Source organism: Chinchilla lanigera, unplaced genomic scaffold, assembly GCF_000276665.1.
Source record: "Chinchilla lanigera isolate Chin_1 unplaced genomic scaffold, ChiLan1.0 scaffold00009, whole genome shotgun sequence".
Taxonomy (NCBI): Eukaryota; Metazoa; Chordata; class Mammalia; order Rodentia; family Chinchillidae; genus Chinchilla; species Chinchilla lanigera.
The window spans coordinates 16,295,220-16,315,822 of NW_004955410.1; the positions used below are offsets into that span (position 1 = coordinate 16,295,220).

General features: G+C 39.7%; 1 protein-coding gene across 1 annotated transcript in view; it reads left to right on the forward strand.

The window, feature by feature from the left end:
* The window catches only part of Scin (scinderin), a gene marked incomplete at its 5' end in the record, with an annotated part of 72,156 nt that overhangs the window by 9,089 nt on the left and 42,464 nt on the right, over positions 1-20,603 (forward strand). The window contains 1 exon segment of the mRNA XM_005377322.2: positions 8,095-8,244. Within this exon segment, the coding sequence (XP_005377379.2) occupies positions 8,095-8,244 (150 nt within the window).

Sequence of the window (20,603 nt, forward strand, 5' to 3'; positions counted from 1 at the left end):
AAAAAAAAAAAAAAAAAAAAAAAAAAAAAGAAAATGACTTAGCAATTCTGCTCCTGGGTATATACCCCCCAAAACGGAAAACAGATACTTGCACACCAGTGTTCACTGCAGTGCTATTCAGGATAGCTGAAATGTGGGAGCAACCCAAGTGTTTATTAACACATAAACAGATAAACAAAACACGTACATGTAGAAACACACACACACATATGGAATATTATTTGTCCATGGAAAAGGGTTGGAATTCTGATACACGGTACTACACAGATGAACCTTGAAAACATCATGTTGTGTAAAACAGCCAGATACAAGAGGAGATATATGATTTCACTTATATGAAGTATCTAAAGTAGTCACTTACATAGAGACAGAAAGTAGCAGTTACCAGGGGCTAAGGGGAATGAAGGTATTGATTAATGGGTGTACAATACAGCATCTGTCTGAGATGATGGAAAGGTTATGATGTTTGCACAGCATTATGAATATAAATAAAGCCACTGCATTGTACACTGAAAGTGACACATTTTACATGATAAAAATACATGTTATAAAACATTTTAACACCGAAATGGAAAAAAAGAAAAAAGCCCTCATTCTGAAGGTTTGGGGTCTGGGTTAGCTCTTAGAAATGTATGTTAGTCAGTCCCGAGTGGAGAACTAGGCCTCAAGGGGATAGGAATTCCTGTGCTATTGCTAAATCCTGACTGGCTGCATGTTCTGTGTCCTTGTTAACTTGTTTGGTCCCTGGTGCAGCTGTGCCCTACTCTCCTGGCTGTTCACAGTCTGTACCCCATTGTTTAGAACTGTTGCTTTGATAAAGGAGCCTCCACTCCCTCATCCTCCAGTCCTCTACTCAAGGTGTCTGACTTCCCTTTCCGCCATCTTGTGTCGCGCGTATCAGTGACCCCTGCCAAATCCAAGTGGTACCTCAAGTATCCACTTGATCTCTGGGTTGCAGTTGCCACTGTGGTTATCCTTTCTTGAGTTCACTCTTTCCCTTTCTCATCTTCTTCCCTTTCCTGCCATTTTTCTTCATTCTTCTTTACATGGTCTGCCCACTCCTTTCATGTTTTTTTTTCCTTTGGATGGGGAAGGATTCTACTATCTCTTCATCATGCTTTCTTCCTGAGCAAACACATTCTATCCCCAAGCTTTCCCTTCTGTCCGCTGGCAGAGCTCATTTTACAGCCTAGCTTAGCCCTCCTGCTGGGTTTAAGGTCAGGATCTCAGACTGCCTCCCAGATATTTCAGCTGAAGTGTATCAGGAGAACTTCAAACTCAACAAGTCCAGAAAATGGAGCTCACCCGTTTCACTCTCATTTTAAAACCATTTCTCCTCCCACAGATGTCACCTTGTTAGTAGAATTACCACTCACTCAGGCCCTCCAACTCCAACTCGGAGTCATCCCGATGACTTCTCCCCAAAGCTCCAATTCTTTAGTCACTGTCCTAGTCTTCTACCTGCTGTGTCCCCAGTCCTTCCCCCCACCCCTACTGTTGACGCTGTCTCAGTATTCCACGTGAGACACGTCCCTCCAGTCACATGCTTTCGCTTTTTTTGGATGTTTTCCTTTGCCTGGAATTCACTCCTCTTTGCGACACTTTTTTCCTGAAGGTATCCAATGTCATCTCTTGCTACAATACTCAACGCAGATGCTGCTTCTTCACGGCTTGTTCCGTGAGCTCTTTCTCTTCTGCTGTGTCCCACACTGTGGAGTCAGGTTCTTTCTTAACTTTCTTGTCCATTACTAGTTTCACTCACTCACTTTGTCCCTGCTATAGCGCCCAGAATGTACAATCATTCAACAAACATGTATTTTCCAGCATAAAGCATATCATCTCATGGAGTCATTTGTCCTGAGATGTGATCATCTTTTTCCATCTATAACTTAGCTTGTCTTTTCTTAAGTTCCTGTTTCCATAGGAAGGTTAAAAATCAAAGTAATTTTTGCCTTATGAAGATGAGTTTTGTCAACCAGTAAAGTAACTCAGGCTTATCCCGCTACCTGTGTTTCTATCCCTGAGCTGCTGGGGATGCAAATGTGATATTACAGCCGGGGTGTGGGGTGAGGTGGAGGCCGGAAGTGTGAGGCTGGTTTATCCTCACTCACCTGTAACCTGTAACCTTCATAGCTATTCCAGTCATTCTTGAGCCTTGGCCTTTGTCCTCTTTCCCAAGGCATTTGCTAGAGCATATTCTTGGGCTCATTTGATTTCCTGACACCATGCCCTCATGTCGACTGCAAGACTTTTTCTGGTTCTTCTGTCTGCCACTCCATTCTCTCTGGAGCTCTGCTTTGCTTTTCTGATGCCACACTGGAGAGACAGGACACTCTGTCCCCACTGTACCAGTGCCCACTGACCCAGCTGTCTGAACAGCTACCTGTGGCCACTTCCACTTTAACATGTAGGAGCTTGGGTGACTATGTGACTGTGTCAGTCAGCTTTGTGTCACTGTCACAAATCACCTGAGACAATCAGTTTCAGAGTTTTAGTCCATAGTTGGTTGGCCCACTTGCTCTGGGTTGTGTGTTGAAGGAAGCTGCCTGCCTCGTGGCAGCTGTGAAGCAAAAGAGAGAGGAGGAGGAGGGCTGGGGTCCCAGTATCTTCAGGGCATGACTCCCATATGACCAGAAGATTCCAACGAGGCTTCATCTCTTCAAGTTTCCACCACCAAGCCTTTTAGTGTATGGGCCTTGTGGAGAGGAAGTGCCCTGAAATCTTCTCAGGGTTTCGTTGCCTCTGGTCAGGCTTGCTGGTTCTCTTAATCTGCTTTTTGTTTTTGGCCCAGACTGGCTCAACTCACATTATTTTACTTTCTTGTCTGGTCTGTGGTTCCTGTTACACACTCTAGCACCTAAGGCCAGCCTTCTGACATTAACATACAAAACCCGCATTCTAGATAGCATCCTGACACAGTACCCATCTCTAAGGTCTTTCCTCTAGTAAAATTGAGTTTCTTTTAAATTACAACTATGTTGGCGTTGGACTTTTTTCTTGCTGTGACTGAAAATGCTTAATGTAAAATTAAAGACTGAATGAACAATTTATCTTTGCTCTGGATAAATTTGTCCTTACCCCATTCCTAAGAGGAGAAACTTGAAGTGTCTGCACGGTATCCTGCAATAAAAGCAGGGACAAGTGCCTGTCGTGCACTGGGTGAGTGGAGTCGGGAGGTGAAGAGCAGGGAACCTTTGGCCTTTGGCCTCTAGGGCCGACAGACAGACACATGAGTGAGAGTATGGCAAGGCGGAGGAGAAAGTCCTGGAGGACAGATACATGTGGTGTGATGGTCAAGGGATGCAGGCCCCAGGGAGGACAGCGCATGAGATATTAGGATTTGTGCTTTAATTCTCAGTCAGGGCTTCCTGTTAGAACCATTTGGAAGAAGTTTCACAAATGCCGATTCTTCTGATTTGATTCCGAAGATTCTGATTTCATGATGGGAATGGGACTTTGGTGGGGGTAATTTTAAAGCCCTGCCTCTAAGGTAAAGTGAATGTTGAGAAGCACTTGGGTATAGGAAATGTCTAAAGGGGCTGCACAATTCAGGGCCATGTGCAGAAAGAATCAACGAATTATTTGAGTAGTCGAATCACAACATATGTGGCTGGCAGAAATGGCTTCCGGTCAAGTCTGCCTGTAAACCTGGTTTGGCTTGCCAAATCCTTCAGGAGAGAGGAGGTGGTTTCATCTGTGCTCACTGCCGCTCTGAGAAGAACCCTCCCAAAGCTGTTCACTGGGTGCCAATGAGCGGCATCGCTGTCAGCAGCTGAGCTGACACTGCCCAGGTCCATCTCGCTGTCCCTGCCCCTCCAGTCTGCAGCCAAGGGGCGTTACTGACCTACACCGAAGTCTTGATCTTTCTGATTAACCCTCAGTTGTTCTCTCTGTCATCACTGCCATGCTGTCCTTCAGATACAGTTACTTCCTGTCTGGTCACCAAGCCTTCAGGGGCCCTGCCCGCCACTCCATTCCTCTCCCACACTGCATGCACAGGGATTTATTAAAGAGCATGTGCGTCGTATATCATTGAGGAATGGTGAGTCAGCTTGGCTTTCAGGAAGCAAAACAGGTTTCTAATAAACATTGGCTTATCCAAAGACAAAAGAAGTCGGGGCTGGGGATTTAGCTCAGTGGCACAGCACCTGCCTGGCAAGCGCAAGGTCGTGAGTTTGATTCTTGGTACTGGAAAAAAAAAAAAACAAAACCAAAACCGAACCAAACCAAACCAAAACAAAACAAAACAAAAACTAAAGAAGTCATAATGTGAGCTTTGAAAATTAAAAAAAAAGTGGATTTCTGGAGTTATCTCCCAAATCATTATTTTTAAGCTTAGAGAAGCTCCAGGCGAAAGGAGTGTCTTCACGACTTTGTGGGTCTGGCTAGCTACATCTAAGGAAAAATTAAACACAATAAAGACAAAGTCAGTGGGAATGAAGGCGAGAAAGAAGTCTGGGCTCCCGTTCTCCTTTATAACCATTCAGACGTATTCACAATAAATAACTCCTAAAAGGACAAAAATGTAGCACAACCATGCTGATTTTTTTCACACAGGTTGAGTCAGCATCACTTGTGTTTGATGGGTGCCCCTTTAAATTTCAGCTTCTGAAATCTTGCTTCCCTTCAATGCCATCACTGAGCATTGTTTTACTTTTGCCTTTATTTCCTGTCCCTAAATGATGACTGTGCTTTGATGTTTTACTTACTAAGTTCGACCACATAGTTTATGGGAAATTATGGAAATCTCCGGTATTGAAGACCACCACTAACAGATCTCCCCTTTCAAATGCAGTTGTTTCTACTTTTGTCCCTTGCTTACATTTATTTCTAGTTTCTGTGAACCAGACTAATTGCCCGTAACAGGTTGTCTTTATGCTCTTCTTTCTTCCTTTTTCAATTATACAGAGCAATTCTGTTTTCTTTTAATAGTATGGATGGTAAGAGTTAATTATAGTTTCACAGACTTCTACTAGAGGGTGTGCTCGGGCAACATCCACACTGATTTCCTGCCAAAATTTAAGCAGACTTCAGTCCAAATCGAATGGGTAATTCCAGATTTACATGGAGTTGTTACACCCTTCCCCAAAGCAATCTGATATTAGCTCTCTGAGATCATGTTTGTTCTACAGTTTTCAGTGTCTACTACAACTTACTTTGATGAAAGGTTTTTCAGCCAAATCCCGTGAAGGTGTCATAAATAGAATAGCTTTGATCATAGTGAAAACGTTTTGTTGTAGCAATACATAGGAACCTATCACATCAATTCAGACTTCTAAAACATTTTTATGCAGGATTTATTTTTTAAAGCCTACTCCCTCTAAAAAGCAGGATAAGCTGAATTAGAAGAGAGCTTTTTCAAGAACGGTGCCAAGCGAATACAAAGTTTTTCTGTGCACTGAGTGGTGAGTAGTCTTAACCAGCAACCTCTGAGCAGAGTAGGTGTTGGGCAGTACAGTTTATTAATAGTACTACATACACTTGCTTCAGCACAGTAGAGCTTTGTTAAAGCACATCAGCTGCACATGGTAGAATGTAAATGGCTCAAATTTAATTAATCGCTAAAATTCTGTTTAAACGTAAACAGAAGTTTTAAAGCAAGTTTTAATGGGCCGCCACCACCATTAAATGAGCTATATTTGCATAGAAAATTAATTAAATGAAGTCAGTGATTCATGAATGTGCCTCTTAGTTCTGAGTTTTGCCAATTTACAGTTAAGGTCATTATTTTGTTGTATTTCTTGTTTCAACTAACCCTTGCAAAGTAAATACAAAGAATATGTCACTTGTACATAAATGATAGCACAAAATAGGATAAAAGTCAAATGGTAAGCATAACTGCAGAACAACTATCTGTAACACTTTATTGATTTAGTCATCTTTGAGTTGAAAGGAAAGTTTCACTCTTAAATTTTTACTATTTTTATGAGTACTTTCTACATGTGACTTTACTGCTATAAAGGTAAAAACTGTGATGATAAGCAATGGTGAGGAACATTTTCTACAACTGGATTTACCTGTGAATTGATATGCATATCAAAACTTAATGTTAAGTAATGATTTTGGAATCCATAGACAGTTGTAAATTTTATACCAGATAATTGTGTTTACTAAACATTATTTACTAAACATCTTAAACACATTTTGCCAAGTTTATGTGATTTATAGATGCTATTAAAATTCAGTGTGATTTTATACCATCGCTTTGAAGGAGATGAGAGGTCATTTATAAAACTACGTTAAAAAAATAAATTGTACTGCTATAAATAAAACTAAGTTAAAGAGAACCTGAGTATCTGTTAGATGATTATAAAATGTACAAGTCAGTTACGAAGTTGGTAATAAGTGTGAGAAACAGAGAGAGCTAACTTGAGATCTACTTTCTGTATTTCACTGTAGTACAATATATAACTATTAGAAGTTTGCTTTCTCAACTGCTGAGGAAAGAATTATTTGCAAAACATCATGAAATAGGATAGAGGAAAAAATTCTGAGCTGAGACCTGGGCTGTAGGTGGCCTGCTGGGTGCCCTTGGATCATGACATGTTACAGGTTCCTTGCTGTGTGGCTGGGGTGATCGTGTCCCCAGGGTGATCAGCAGTGGGTCCAGCTCTGGCTGCAAGCTACAGTGCCCTGGGGAGCAGTCAAGCAACACTTTCCCAGAGCACACCGAGAGTCCCTAAGGATAGGGCGTGTGTTTCTGTATTTCAAAAAATCACCTTCCTACTCCACTGGTTTTAATGCTTAGTGACTAAGCGTTGTTTGCTTTCACCCTTTGTACTGCTAACTTTGGCATAGTATTCAAATGGCCTTCACAGGTGAGTCTTGGACTCCAAGGCCCAGATGGAGAAGAGAGGTCAATGAGGAAATCACAGAAGTGCACTGTTCTGCTAGAAATAGGAAAGAAACACACTGTACCGAATAATTAAATCACATTCTAAAATTAAAGGGGTTACAAGACACAGTCTCTTTATTTTTCATTACAAAAACTTGAATTCCTAAAATGTCTATTTAATTTTAGAGAGGATGATAGATTAGGTCAATTAGGACCATGGTGAGGTAGGGGGTCAGAGAGCTTGTCACAAGCCTACATTGTTCTAAGCCGTGTCCCCAACACTCATAGAGAACTTGGCATATTTCAGGCACTCAGTGAACTGTTTTTTTTTTTTTGAGACAGGGTCTCACTGTGTAGTGTAGGCTGTCCTTGAACTCACTTATGCAGCCCAGGCTGGCATCAAACTCACAGTGATCTTTCTGCCTCAGCTTTCCAAGTGCTGGAATGACAGGCATGTACGATCATGCCTGGCTTTCTTCTGTATTTCTCTGTTAAAATGTAATTTTAATGGATAAGTGTCAAATTTTTTCTATGTACTATAAATTTATGAAGCATTTATATGAACTTTTAATGTCTATAATGTCTCACTAATCTATAGCAGTGCAAAACCTTGTACCTGTGTTTTTTACTTTTTATGAATAATTTATTAAAGTAAGTTTTAGATAGTGCTATTACTGGGTCAAAGGTTCTAACTCTTTATGGTTCTTGATAAGAATTGTTAAATTGCTTTACATATGTTAGTTATCTGGATTCAGCCATTGTATAATGTTTACACATTTCAAAATACCCTGTTATACATGATGGAATATATAATCTTTGTCATTTGAATGAATGAATGATGATTGTATAGATAAATAAATAGCTTTACAAAAAAATTATATCAACTTTTATGGCCATCAGGAATATATTGCTTTAACAGCTTTTTGACTATTTTTCTGAAATATGGTAGATTTATTTTAAATTAAAAAAATCCATATGTCTGCTTTCGTACATTTTAATTACTAGACTATATACACAGAGAATGACGAGATGTGTCTTTTGTATTTTCCATTAAAATACTTTCTTTATAATGCTAACAAATTAACAGGATACAGAAAAAGATGTAATTTAAATAGATACCATCATATACACTCAATAGTAGCTAATTTTGGTTTTCTTCTTTCTGATTTTTGTTTCTTCCTAGTTAATCACAGTGAGCAATACACTGAGAAGGAATGTCCTCTATTCTTGAGACCAAAAGATCTGTCTCTTCCTTTTAGGAAATTTACCAGTGGTGCGGTTCCTCATGCAACAAATTCGAGCGTCTGAAGGCCAGCCAGGTTGCTATCGGCATTCGCGACAACGAAAGGAAGGGAAGATCTCAGCTCATTGTGGTGGAAGAAGGAAGTGAACCATCGGGGCTTGTGAAGGTACTGAGAATTGTGGTGTTTGTTAAACTCCTAGCTGTGCCCACATGTGTGTGTATGTGTGTGTGTGAGAGAGAGAGAGAGAGAGAGAGAGAGAGAGACAGAGACAGAGAGAGAGAGGAGAGAACACATTTTTCTAATACTGAGCCTATGCTAAGATTGTATAAGAAGAAATGTCAGGATTATTTAAGTCATGGTACCGAGGAAATGGAAAGCCAGGGCCGTTTTCTCTCAGCATCTGTATGATTATCGAAGGAAAACCCTGACTGTCTTCTGGGGACTATAAGGACAAACACATAGGTAACACTTCTGATGGACTGTAAGATATGTTTTGGAAGGAAGATAATATTTCATTCATTCATTTTCTTCAATTTAAAGATTAATAGCTACTTCATTACAGGTATGAAATAAAATCTTACACTAAGATATTAGATGCAGAAACGTTTTAAGTATTTCGATCAAGCCAAGAAGCTTGTCTTAGAAACAAGGCACTTTTACTTTTACTATAGTTCTTAAATTGATATAAAAAAGACCTCTCTATAATCCTGTAGACCTACATCATTTACTAATCTTGGACAGTTAGTTGTGACCAGTCTTTCCCTTTTAAGAAAACTGCAGTGATGACCTTAGTGTCCATACTGTATAGATTCCCTAAAGTAAGATTATCAGAGGGTTTAATCATACTCAGAGGTCTTGATATAGGTTGGCAAGTTTACTCCTCTTTGTTTACTCGACGATATTTGTTGAACACCTGTGGTGCACCAGGCACTAAATATTTGCACCAACGGTTACCTCCCCGCACAAGCATTGTATTCTATCATGACCTAATAGAACTTTGTCAGGATTTATTATTGCAATTCCTTTTTTTTTTGTTTTGTTTTCTCCGGTACCGGGAACCAAACTCACGACCTTGCGCTTGCCGGGCAGGCGCTTTTGCCGCTGAGCTAAATCCCCAGCCTGCAATTCCTTTTTAATCTTACGCATTTAACAGTGTAGGTGGTTTTGTCTTGAATTTTATTTCTCTAATTTCCTAGGATTATGAATTTCCTCCCAATGATTTTTAGCTGTTACCATTAAATTTGTTCTAAAGAGTCTCTTGTAAATATATTTTTAGTGTTTCTGACTTACAGCAATGTAATACCTTAGTTGCATTTAATGCTTCAATTATATTAGTTACACAAGACACTGTAAACATGAAATAAAGTTTAAATATGTTGCAGTGATTCAGTAATCAAAAATTATATGAGATAATTTTATCCCTTATAACGTCCTTAAACTTTATTTCTTTAATGCCCCTTAACCATAGTCTTTTGCATTAATGACATTTTTAGGAATAATTTTAATTCAGTGGGGATGATGCTGGTGGTATAATGCTAAAAGACAGTTGGTAACATTTTATATACACAGTTATCTTAATATATAAGTTTATATGTATGTATCTGTCTATTCTGATGTGCTGTACCTAAATATCTGGAAAGAGGTGGAAATATTACCAGTATTATCTTTGACTGGGGATGTATCTGCTTTTCGTTTTCTTCCTCTTTTGTCCTTGTATTTTCAAAATATATCATAATGGACATGTATTAGTCCTTCTATGGTCAGAAAAAAGCTACTGAAAATCAAATTAAAGATAGTTTACTAACTTTTCAATAGTTACAATAACATTGTCAATAAATGAGACTTCGAAAATTCTTCAAAACAAATTTTTGATTCTTTAATATTCTTTTGGGGTCACTTAAATGTGACTAACCATTTGTGTCTTCTAACTTGCATATTTGGAAGCAAGATACATTTCTTTCTCTTTCTTCCCTTCCCCGCTCCTTCCCTTGCTCCCTCCCCTCTTTTTCTGCTTGTTTTTTGTAGTACTAGAGATTAAACCCAGGGAGTACTGAGCTACATCCCCAACCCTTTTTATTTTTTTATTTTGAAACATCTCCCTAAATTGGCCAGGCTGACCTTGAACTTGTAGTCCTCCTGTCTCACCCTCCCCAGTAACTGAGGTTGTGGGTGTGTGCCACCACGCCCAGCCCAGGTGTTTTCTAATGGATGGGAAGCCTTGTTTCGGCAGCTGTACAGCAGTCCTTTTATCCATGGCGGACGCGTCCCAGCATCCACACTGGAAGTCTGAAGCCATGAATGAACCAACCCTGTGTATTTCATGTTTCTTTCTGACATATACACATCTTGGATAAAGTTCAGTTTGTAAATTACCTAACATAAGAGATTAATGATAAAAGAGAACGGTGGTAACAGTACACTGTCATCAAAGTTGACTGTGATCCCTCTGAAAGCGTGGGATTTTCCCTTTAATATTCTTGGACTGTGATTGCCCTCCAGTAGCTGCAGCCACAGAAAGGGAGACCACGGGTGAGGAGGCTGCTGTGCTTTGGAAGAAGCAGAGCCAGGGAAAGGACTTGTCCCCTGGAGGGCAGAGAGGGCCCGGAAGGACGATCAGGCCTCGTCCACCCTGTTCCGGGGTTTGTGGGCCCAGGGCGAATTTGCTGACCTTTCCTTTCTCTGGTTCTTCATGCACAAGGGGAAGTTTAGACTGGCCTCTGCGGTCCCTTTGGCCCTAATGATCTGAGAGTCTGCTTACTCCTTGGGCTGTCGCAGTGTTTATTTCTAAATCTCTTGACCCTTGAAGTCCGTTTCCCAATGTGAGACCACTTGGGCTGAGGGGCTTAGCTGTGTGGACGCACCGTTGGTGACCGTGCTTATGGGTTCCATTCAGGGATCTGAAAGAGAAAATTGAAAAACCAGTCAACACGTTATACCGCATTATTATATTAAAATTAAAGCAGAGGCCCGAGAGATGGAAAGAGGGGAAGGGGAAGTAAAAAGAATTAAGATATCTTATGTCCATGTACCGATCCCCCGTGATGAATGTGGTCATTACGCACGGCAGACATGGACTAAGAAGAATGTTTTAAAAATGCAACAAATGGGAACATAAAGAAAAATGTGTGAAAATACAACTCTAATACTAGTGATGGGACCTAATACTTCAGTGTCCTGTAGGGCAGGGACTTCTTGTTTTGGGTTTTAAAAAATCTTACCAACCGCCTACTGTGTTTACATTTAATAATTCAGTGTCTGCACTTAATATATTCAGCATTGCATTATATTTGGCAGTTTTTGCTCATACAATGAACTGAAATAAATTTCCAGTGAGTGCCTTCCTTCAAGGAAGAAGCACCCTAATGGCTTTTTGCCGTTGTAATGTTCTGTAGTCTGATCACAGAGGTATGAGGTTATTTGATGAATTCACCTATGGTAAACTAGTCTGATGTCTAAGTTTTTGTAGTGCTATAAGCATCAGGATAGAATTCAAAAAAATCCCCAAATGGGAAAGTTACAACTTTATTTTCAATATTTTTTCAAGTAATAGGTGGCATTTCCTCCAATTGTAAATGTACTTTAAAAAAAAAAAAACCCAGTCTTTGTAGATCATAATTTAGTGATTTTTTTTTATCACAATTTAGTTCCTGTAGATAACTTCAAAACATTTAGGATCCTCACTACTTGGTAATTTATCACAATTATTAAATCTGCTACTCAGTAATATTATTTAATAATTAATTGAAAAACTGATGCTATTTTATAGTTTCTTAAAAATGTGTCTTGATACTTGCAATTCAATATAATTAGTTTCTGTTACAATACTTCATATTTTCTTTCATGCATTTAAAGATATTTTTCTTAAGAAAGGCACAATAGGTTTTACAAGTGGCCCGTAGTGTGTACACATATGCTCACACACATGCCCTTGTGGATGATGATAATGAAATGTCATTTCTTTTTCTGAGATTAAGGTACCTGGTGATTTTGCTGGAAGAGTCTAAAAAATCTAAACACCTTTCCAAATATTTTTACAATTTGACCTTTCTAGTAGATCATTATTAATGCGGATCTTTTAAAAGTATCTTTAAAAAACCTTGAAAGCCCACATGTATTAGTAATGGCTTGAAATCTAGGACTTTTCCTTCTTTCTTTCTTTCTTTCTTTCTTTCTTTCTTTCTTTCTTTCTTTCTTTCTTTCTTTCTCTTTCTTCCCTTTTCCTCTTCCTTTTCCTTTCCTTTTCCTTCTCCTCCTTTTCCTTTTCCTTTTCCTTTTCCCCCTCCCCTTCCCTTCCCTCCCCTTTCCTCCCCTCTCCTCCCCTCCCCTCCCCTCTACTTCCCTTCCCTTCCCTCTCCTTCCCTTCCCTTCCATTCCCTTCCCCTGTCTCTTTCTTTCCTTCAGAGACAGGATCTTGCTATGCAGTTCAGGGTCACCTTGAACTCACTATGTAGCCCAACCTGGCCTCAAACTCAGCCTCTTGCATCAGCCTCCAGAGTGCTGAGGCATCCACCACCATGCCCAGCCTTAAGGACTTTTCAGGCAGCTAAAGGATCCAGTTATCACTGTATATTAAATGGTGAATGTTTGAATATGTCTTTCTAACAGTAAAATGCTGTATAGATGGAATTTTGAAAATACTGAAAAATATTGAGTACTGATAGTATTGAAAAGTAATTTTTCTGAGAGATTTTTGAAAAATTTCTTTAGTTTGAGTCATTTCAGCCGTCTGTTGGTCATACTATTATTTTCACAGGATGTTAGTGTGGCTTACCTCTGGGGTTTCTATAAATTTATCCTTCAAACCAGAGCACTTTATAGCGTGAAACCAGCATGAATGAGCTCAGACTTAGAGCAGATACTAACAAGACTGTCTAGGTAAACAGCATGTGTGGCCACCTCTGATCTGCATCTTTAGCACTTTTATAAGCTGTGAAAATAATATTGCACAAGGCATTGAACGAAAGCTTTAAAGTCACATTGTACTCTGTGCTGATTTTCTCTTTGCTATAAACATATTCACCATGAAAGTTTGCACATAAATTATGTAAAACCCCTTCAAAGGCTTTCTTTTCATACTTAAACCCCTCAACGAATGTAAAAGAAAGTTAAATATCTCATTAGCCCTCAGGTCCCAAACGTTATTCTTTAAACATTGACGGGGAAGCTAAAAGATCCCCTAAGGAGAAAGAAATTTATTTTATTATAGACTTGCATTTTTTAAAAGATAGCATCTGGTGCATATAAGAGAATAAAGATGGGGCAAATTGTTTGGAACTGTGACAAAACCCCTAATTTTTCTAGTCCAGGAAGACTTTCAAAAACAAAGGTGCTAAGGCTGTAATGATTGTAGATGGTGCTGACAGATCCTGGCACGCAAAAGGCCACGGGGAGGAGGTACGCAGATGTCATGTTGCTGAGTCATTAGGTTTCCTGCTGTTATTGAAACATCTCTAACTCTCCCTGAAGAGTTAGATGTGAAATCATTGTTTGAGATTCCCCATGAAAACAGAATAGAAGGAAAGTTAGAGTACTGCGTTGCGTCTCAGTACTGCGTTGTGCTCTCTTGAGCGCTGGGTTAGTTCCCAATGAAGTTGAAAGTCTGCTTATTTTATTGTCTGGTGGAGGAGCTAAGAGTGCACTAGAAAACAGAAGGAGTGGAAACAGCGAGGTTCTTTGTTTGGGTAGCCTTTAAAAATAGCTAGCCAATGAAAAGTATTGCAGGTCCTTCTTGCCTGGAACAAAGAATTGGATCACACAACTCAAAAACGGAGCCAAAAGTTTATTTGAAAAATGAAGCCTGAAGGAGTAAGGGCAAAACTGGCTCTATAGAGCGAACTTGGGCCAAAAGAAAGAGGAAAAGAGAAGTAGAACAAAAATAAAAGTACATTCCTTGTGTGGGACACATAGTGTGGGCTACCTTGAAGAGTAACCAGAGGGCGCTCCTTGTGGACGTCCACATCTCGCGGGAGCTCGGGAGAAGTTCTACAGAAGGGGTCCTGAGTATCATCGGCTGCCCTGGGATCTTGCCAGTGACAGGTTCCACCCATTTCTCCAGCCAGCTGTGCCACACCCTACCTCCTGTAGCATCATCACATGGATGATGGATGGAGTCTGAGAGAGTCACCCAAAGAGAACATGGGGACTTCAGTTTACCCTACTCATGAGCTAGCTGTACTAGTGATATAGGAAATAGAAACCACCAACCTGAAGGATAACTGGGAAAAGTTTGTGTTCTCTAAAATAGAAGAATGAATTTTAGGAACAACAGAGGTTAAGAGGAGAATATATTTATAGAGGGAAAGATAGCTTCTGTCCAAGACAGGGAAAGAAGACGGGCCCGAGTGGGTTGCCCAAGAACCTGTCTTTTCTAGGGACTTTTATAGGGCAAAGCCACAAGGTGAGGCAGGTCCAAGGTGGAAAACATGGGAACTCGCTAGGTGGGCATGAGGTGGGACAAAACTATGGTCAGCCAAGAAGATTACAAGCATAATTGTTCAGGTAAGATTGATTAAATTGGGATCCAATGGGGAAGCGAGTCACATAGCAAGCGGGCATGATACAGACTAGGGGCCTCTCCTGTGGGGTGGTTGGGCTAGTGAGTCTTTCTGGTCTTTTCAAGGTGATTGCTGCCTACTTAGAATATCAATCCCAGAGGTCCATCCCTAGGGAAGTATGTGGGTGCTTCTGTTTAATCATTTGTCCACGGCTGGAGGTATCTGTCTTCCCTACAGTTGCAAGGTATCTCATCTTATGCACTGGCTTCTTCGAGGGCCTGGCCCTGTCTGACTGCCTATAATAATTTTAATATTTTTATCTAATTCAGCTGCCTATAACAGTAGGATCATTGATTTCTGTCACAGAAGGATTGGCAAGACACATCAGTGAGAGGCAGGAAGAGGTTTATAAGGCAGGAAGGAGGACGTGCTCTGGGGCATGTGGCCCTTGAGAGAGGCACACTGTGGTCTGGGGTTGGGGTTTTAGGTGGCCTTGGGTCTTTTCACAGGAAGTGTATTTCTTTTGCTTGTCAGGCCACCCATTTGTTGGGCCAGTTTAGGATGCAAACCACTTTTGTGTGTTTGAAGTTTAGAGCTTTGCTTTTCTCTTATGTGCTACTTCCTTGAGAACCGATATCTGTGAGAGCTGAAAAGCATGGGCCCCATAGACAGGCCGATTTTCATAAGATTCTTAGAAATTTTTTGAGTGAGTTTCCTGGAAGGGAAAATAACATTGTAATTTTGAGTACCTTTTGTGTTTTGAAGCCGCAGTTTTCTTAAAATTACAAGTTTTCTTGTCTCCTTTCTACCTGTTTTATTTCCTCTATTCTACCTCGTCTTCAGACTCTACTAGCTTGGGGGGAATCTTGCCATTTGTTTGAAACTTTGTCATGATAGAGTTCATATTTTAGGCTCTTCAATATGAGTGTGTAGTCTAGTATCAGGTTAATAATATCCCTTAGTTATTGCAGACTGATCAGGTCCTCAACCTCCCAAACTAGTGTACTGCGAAGATTAAATAAAAAGAAGCAAATGGAATGATTTTAGGGCTCCAGGAGGATCACAGTCCTCTCATAGAATTTGAGATTCTCTCCGGGCTAAAACTACAACCTTCTCTGGGTGCCCTGTATTTATTCAGTTATCAAAACCAGGGAGGAGGGTACTCAAGAAGGGTGGAATCACTCAAGGACTTGTCCAAGTAAGATATTTAAGTTAATCCATCCAAGAGTAAGATGCTTGAGGCTATAGTCTTTGTCTAGTTCAGATCAGATGGAGGTGTCCTTGGCTGTGATCTTGTTTTATGCTTTGAGGTTTTCCGGCTTCATCTGCCGTTACAGGCCTCAGTAGGGATTAATGACTCACAAAGGTTCACTTATTAGGAGTCTACCGCCCATCTCTAGACAAGTAGCCTAGGCCTTGGAAAGACTCATCAGTAAACATGGAAGGTCAACTGGTTAATTTAAGTCCTGCTCAGGGCTGCTTCATAGTGGTCTCCATCAGTCTAGATTAACCTCCAAAGTATTTCTCAATATAGGAATTGGGGTCTGACAATTTTAGAAGAATTTATTAAGTCATTCTTTTTTTTTCTTTGCGGTACCGAGGATCGAACTCACGACCTTGCACTTGACAGGCAGGTGCTTATGCCACTGAGCTATATCCCCAGCCTTATTCAGTCATTCTTTTGGCAAGTTGGATAGATAATTAAAATGTGCTGATCTAGTCATCTTATAAGTAAAAACTGGAGTTGAATAATTCCAGTAGTTCTTAAATTATCCTTAAAGTTGTACATATAAAGCTAATTTAGACAAAGGGTAAAATTTTAGTTCTATCTCTCCGAGGTGGTCTACTAAATAAAAATTCCATTTAATCAGTCCTACTCCAGGTTCCTTGGAAGCAGACACTGCCTTCATATTTGTGCAGTCCTTTCAGCTCTAACTCATCACTCATTAATATTGGATAATTAGGATGATTAGTTATGAAATGCATGGTACCAGAAACCCAGGCTGTTGTTGTTTCCTAGAAGGCTATTTTGCTTTAAAAAATTCCCTTTGTTTTACATGGTAGAGTTAATAAGGATATAAACAAAACTATTGATTAACGTAAATTTTAAGACCAATTGCATCTATATGGGAGCAGTTAATATTTAGGTGAGAATAGTTTGTATATTTTGCTAGTCTTTTCTGTTTAGCTAGGTATCCATACCCTCTTAGAAAGTAACAACCAAGTTTTGAGTCTATTGATTGTTACTGAAATACTTTCCCACACCTTAGGGACCTAATATGCAGGTGGTAACTAAATGGTTTTATTTTGCAAATAAAAAATACAATAAAAATTCCCAGGTACAGTATTTGGCTGTTTCCATCTGTAAACTCCTTTCCTGGGTCAGGCCACCTCTCTGTCATTGGACAGGGTCCTAGAAGGTTCCTAAGGCAGAGATAAGGAACCTAACCCACCTACCTTTACATCAGGTTTGCAGTTTTGCTGACTTCTGCCCCCAACAAAAAAATTTTTAGGACTTGTCAGTAAGAGACACACAGGGGTTTATTAGGCAAACATTTATAATACTCACATAGAGTGTAAGAGAGAGGGAGAGGGACAGAGAGAGGGAAGGAAGAAGGTCAAGTCTGTCTCTCACTCTCTGGCACACAGCAGCCCTGCTGCCAGTGGCTGCGACCACTTTGCTCGGCTGTGGCTGCCAGACCCAGTTTGACCTTCTGAGAACTGTAGGCCACCACTGCACACTGCTCGGGGCAAAGCTAAAGGTGCTCCACGAACTCCAAGTGTTACCGGTTTGGTTTGGGGTGTTCTGTAGACTCTTTCTAGGTTCTTGGCGTCTGGAACAAAGAATTGGACAAGACATGCAAAAAAGATAGTGAAGGCTTGCGTTTATTAAAAGTGGGAAAAGAAGTACACTCTGCAGAGTGAAAGCAGACCAATGGGAGAGTTCATAGTTCCCAAAAAGAACTATGCTGTGTAGTGTGAGAGGCTGCCTTAAGAAAAGCTCACTGAGGCTATGAGGTTTGCAGTTAGGAGTCTTTTATCTCTTTCATTCCTAGGTTGCTTTTGTCTTGTTGGCTAGCAAGGAATTAGGGGTGGTTGTCTGATCATAAGCTCACTTGGCTTGACATCAGAGCTAAACTGTCCTATCAAGATCTCACTTAATTTGCACCAGATATAAATGAAGAATTGAAGATAGCACTTTCTGACTGGTCCCAGGTGCAGGGTTAGGGAACTGTGCTTTGTGCATGTATTCTGGGTCTCCATGATTAACAGGACATGGTCACTTGCCCAGCCAGTTTGCCCCACCCTAATCTCCTGCCACACAAGGATATGGAGCTTTATTTTTTAAATCAATATGTGTATTTGTCTTACTCTTCTTTCATACTTAACAGCAAGGCTGTGCACATTTCTGCTAGTTATGAAGGTCTTATACAAAATAAATTTACAGAAAAAGGAGTGCTCTTTGACTTTCAATAACCTAAGCACTGGAACATTCATATATTTCAGCATGTAAAGTAGAATATTCAAAAGAAAATCAGATTAGATTTAGGAAATTTAGAATTTGATCAACGTTCTTTAAAATTTCCCTGTGGAAATGTTGGTTTTATAGCATAGCTTTGGGTTTACTGGGACTTGTGTGAAATTATATTTTAATCTTTCAAACTAAAATATAGTTGTACATTAAATCAAACATAATTGTTTTAAAAATGATACTACAGAGATGAAGGAACATTATTTTGATTAGATAAATCATTCCCTATTATGTTTATAGAATAATATTAAGCAAAACAAGATAGCAATACTAAAAATGAGGAGCTCTTGTGAAAATACCACACAAACATTTTTTGAAACAAAGTTTTTGCCTCCCCTCATACTGGAGATTGCACTGAGCTACATGTCAGCCTTTTTACTTTTTGATACAGGGTCTCACTGTGTCACTAAGTTTCCCAGGCTGACTTTAATTTATGATCCTTCTGCCTCAGCCTCTCCCGGTGCTGGGATTACAGGCAGAAGCATGTACCATCATGCTTGGCTTATTTTGTACAGTATTCATAAGGGGTCTAAAAACACTAAATAATATGAATCAGAATAAAATTATTTTTCATTAGAGAGCAAGCATCGATGTTTCAAGAACCTTAAATCTAAGTTCGAGGGTAATCTTGTAGGTTTGTAATACCCATACAAGCGATGACTAAAACTATTTTCCAGTGCCCTGTCCTTTATTTCAATTATTGGTCAGAACTCTTACTTTGTAAGGATGGAAATTTGAGTTGTGTGAGATATTCATTTGATAAATAGACACTGTAAACACTTCAACATTAAGAACCAACAAAAAGGGTTTTGTCCAAGTGTCCTTGTCTTTGTGGTTTTCAGGTAGTGTCAGATCCCTTGCTTCCTTTCTCTATTGGAATTTTCTGTAAGTTCTTGAGAAATTGAACACTGTCCTAAATGTTTATGTAGCATGGTGCTTGGCCCATAGGAGATGTTTATCAGACTTTGTCATTTGATTGAAATTACATTATTACAAGAGCCAGAAGGAAGAGGAAATCCATTTTGAGGTTTACCTCTCCAAGGTTGGTAAGTGAAAGGCATTCAAAATATCTGTCCCCCTCCCTCTGCGTTATGATTATAGAATAGATGAAATATCAGAGATACCAGCAAATAGGAATCTGTCCCTTTCTTCTTTTGTTGCATTATAATTAAATCATTTCCTGTGTCTTCCTTATTGTCAGACACTGCTCAAGGCACCACTCATTTTTGAATTGGTTATTTAGATTTCTAACGTTCAATTCAGATGCTCATTCTGTTACTCACCAATTTGTCCCATGGAGGAAGTTAAAATACTCTGAACAAAGATGAGACAGGGGCATAGTAATGATATAATTAACCATATGCTGCAATAAAGTGATAACATTTCAAATAGCCTTTGCCTTTGTCACACCAAAGTTCAACATTAAAGACTCATGACCTTACTGATAAGAAACCACCTTTGTATAATCAGCTCAAATTAATATAATTTGGCAATAATGTGTAAATGAGTATTTTTTGATTAGTTTGCAGCAGAAGGGAAAAAATAGCAGAAGAGCCTATAAATATGATAATTCATTTCTAAGCCAGGTAGATTTAATGAGTAGAACAGGACTGATAAGTTTTGCCTCAATGTGTACATCTGAATTGATAAACTAATATAAATATTAAACTAGATAAGCTAGTACAAACAGTAAGCTGGAATGGTAAGTTTCTACTGTATTTTGCTTGTGTTCTGCCTGTTATAATTGCAGTCATAATATGTACTAAAAAACTAATAATGTGCCTATTTATTATTTTTCATCGTTTTAGGTCAGCTTCCTAAATCTTATACTAAATGTCTCAATCACTTTCTTGCCACTGAGACACAATGCGCAACACCAGCTCCTCGAAGGTGGAGAGGCTTATTTTTGCTCATGTTTCAGTCCAGAGTTGGCTCCAAGGCAGGACAGTGTGGTGGAGGGCATGGTGGAAGTGAGCTACTCAGCGTGGTGGACAGGAGGCAGAGTGAGAGCCATAAAAGCCCCACTCTTTTATGGGCTTTATAGCTTGAGCTAATTTAATTTTTACGCTGCAAGTAGTAAGTAGTCTTATGATGTGGGTGCATTTAATATGACCAGTCTTAGTTGGATCACTTCCAAAGCTGACTCCAAGACAAGGACTTAAGGGGTGGGTTGGAGTGTGAGATGTGCTCCTGGAAGTACCACTGGGAATAAAGTGAGATGACACTGGATGTAAATGCTTCACTGAAGCAGGCAACTGGAGGCTCAGTCCCAGAGGCACCCTCAGGGAAGCAGGCAGTCTTCCTTCAAGAGAACCTATTCTTAGATGTGTAGAGCATTGCAGATCCTATCTGCTGTGAAGGTATTTTACAACCTAAAAATTTTTTTTCTGCAAAATTTTTATAAATATACCTAATTTTGTATATTCTGTACCATAATTAAGAGCTCTAGTAGCACAATGTCAGTGGACTGGCTTGAGCCTTTGTTTTCTTTTTCTTTT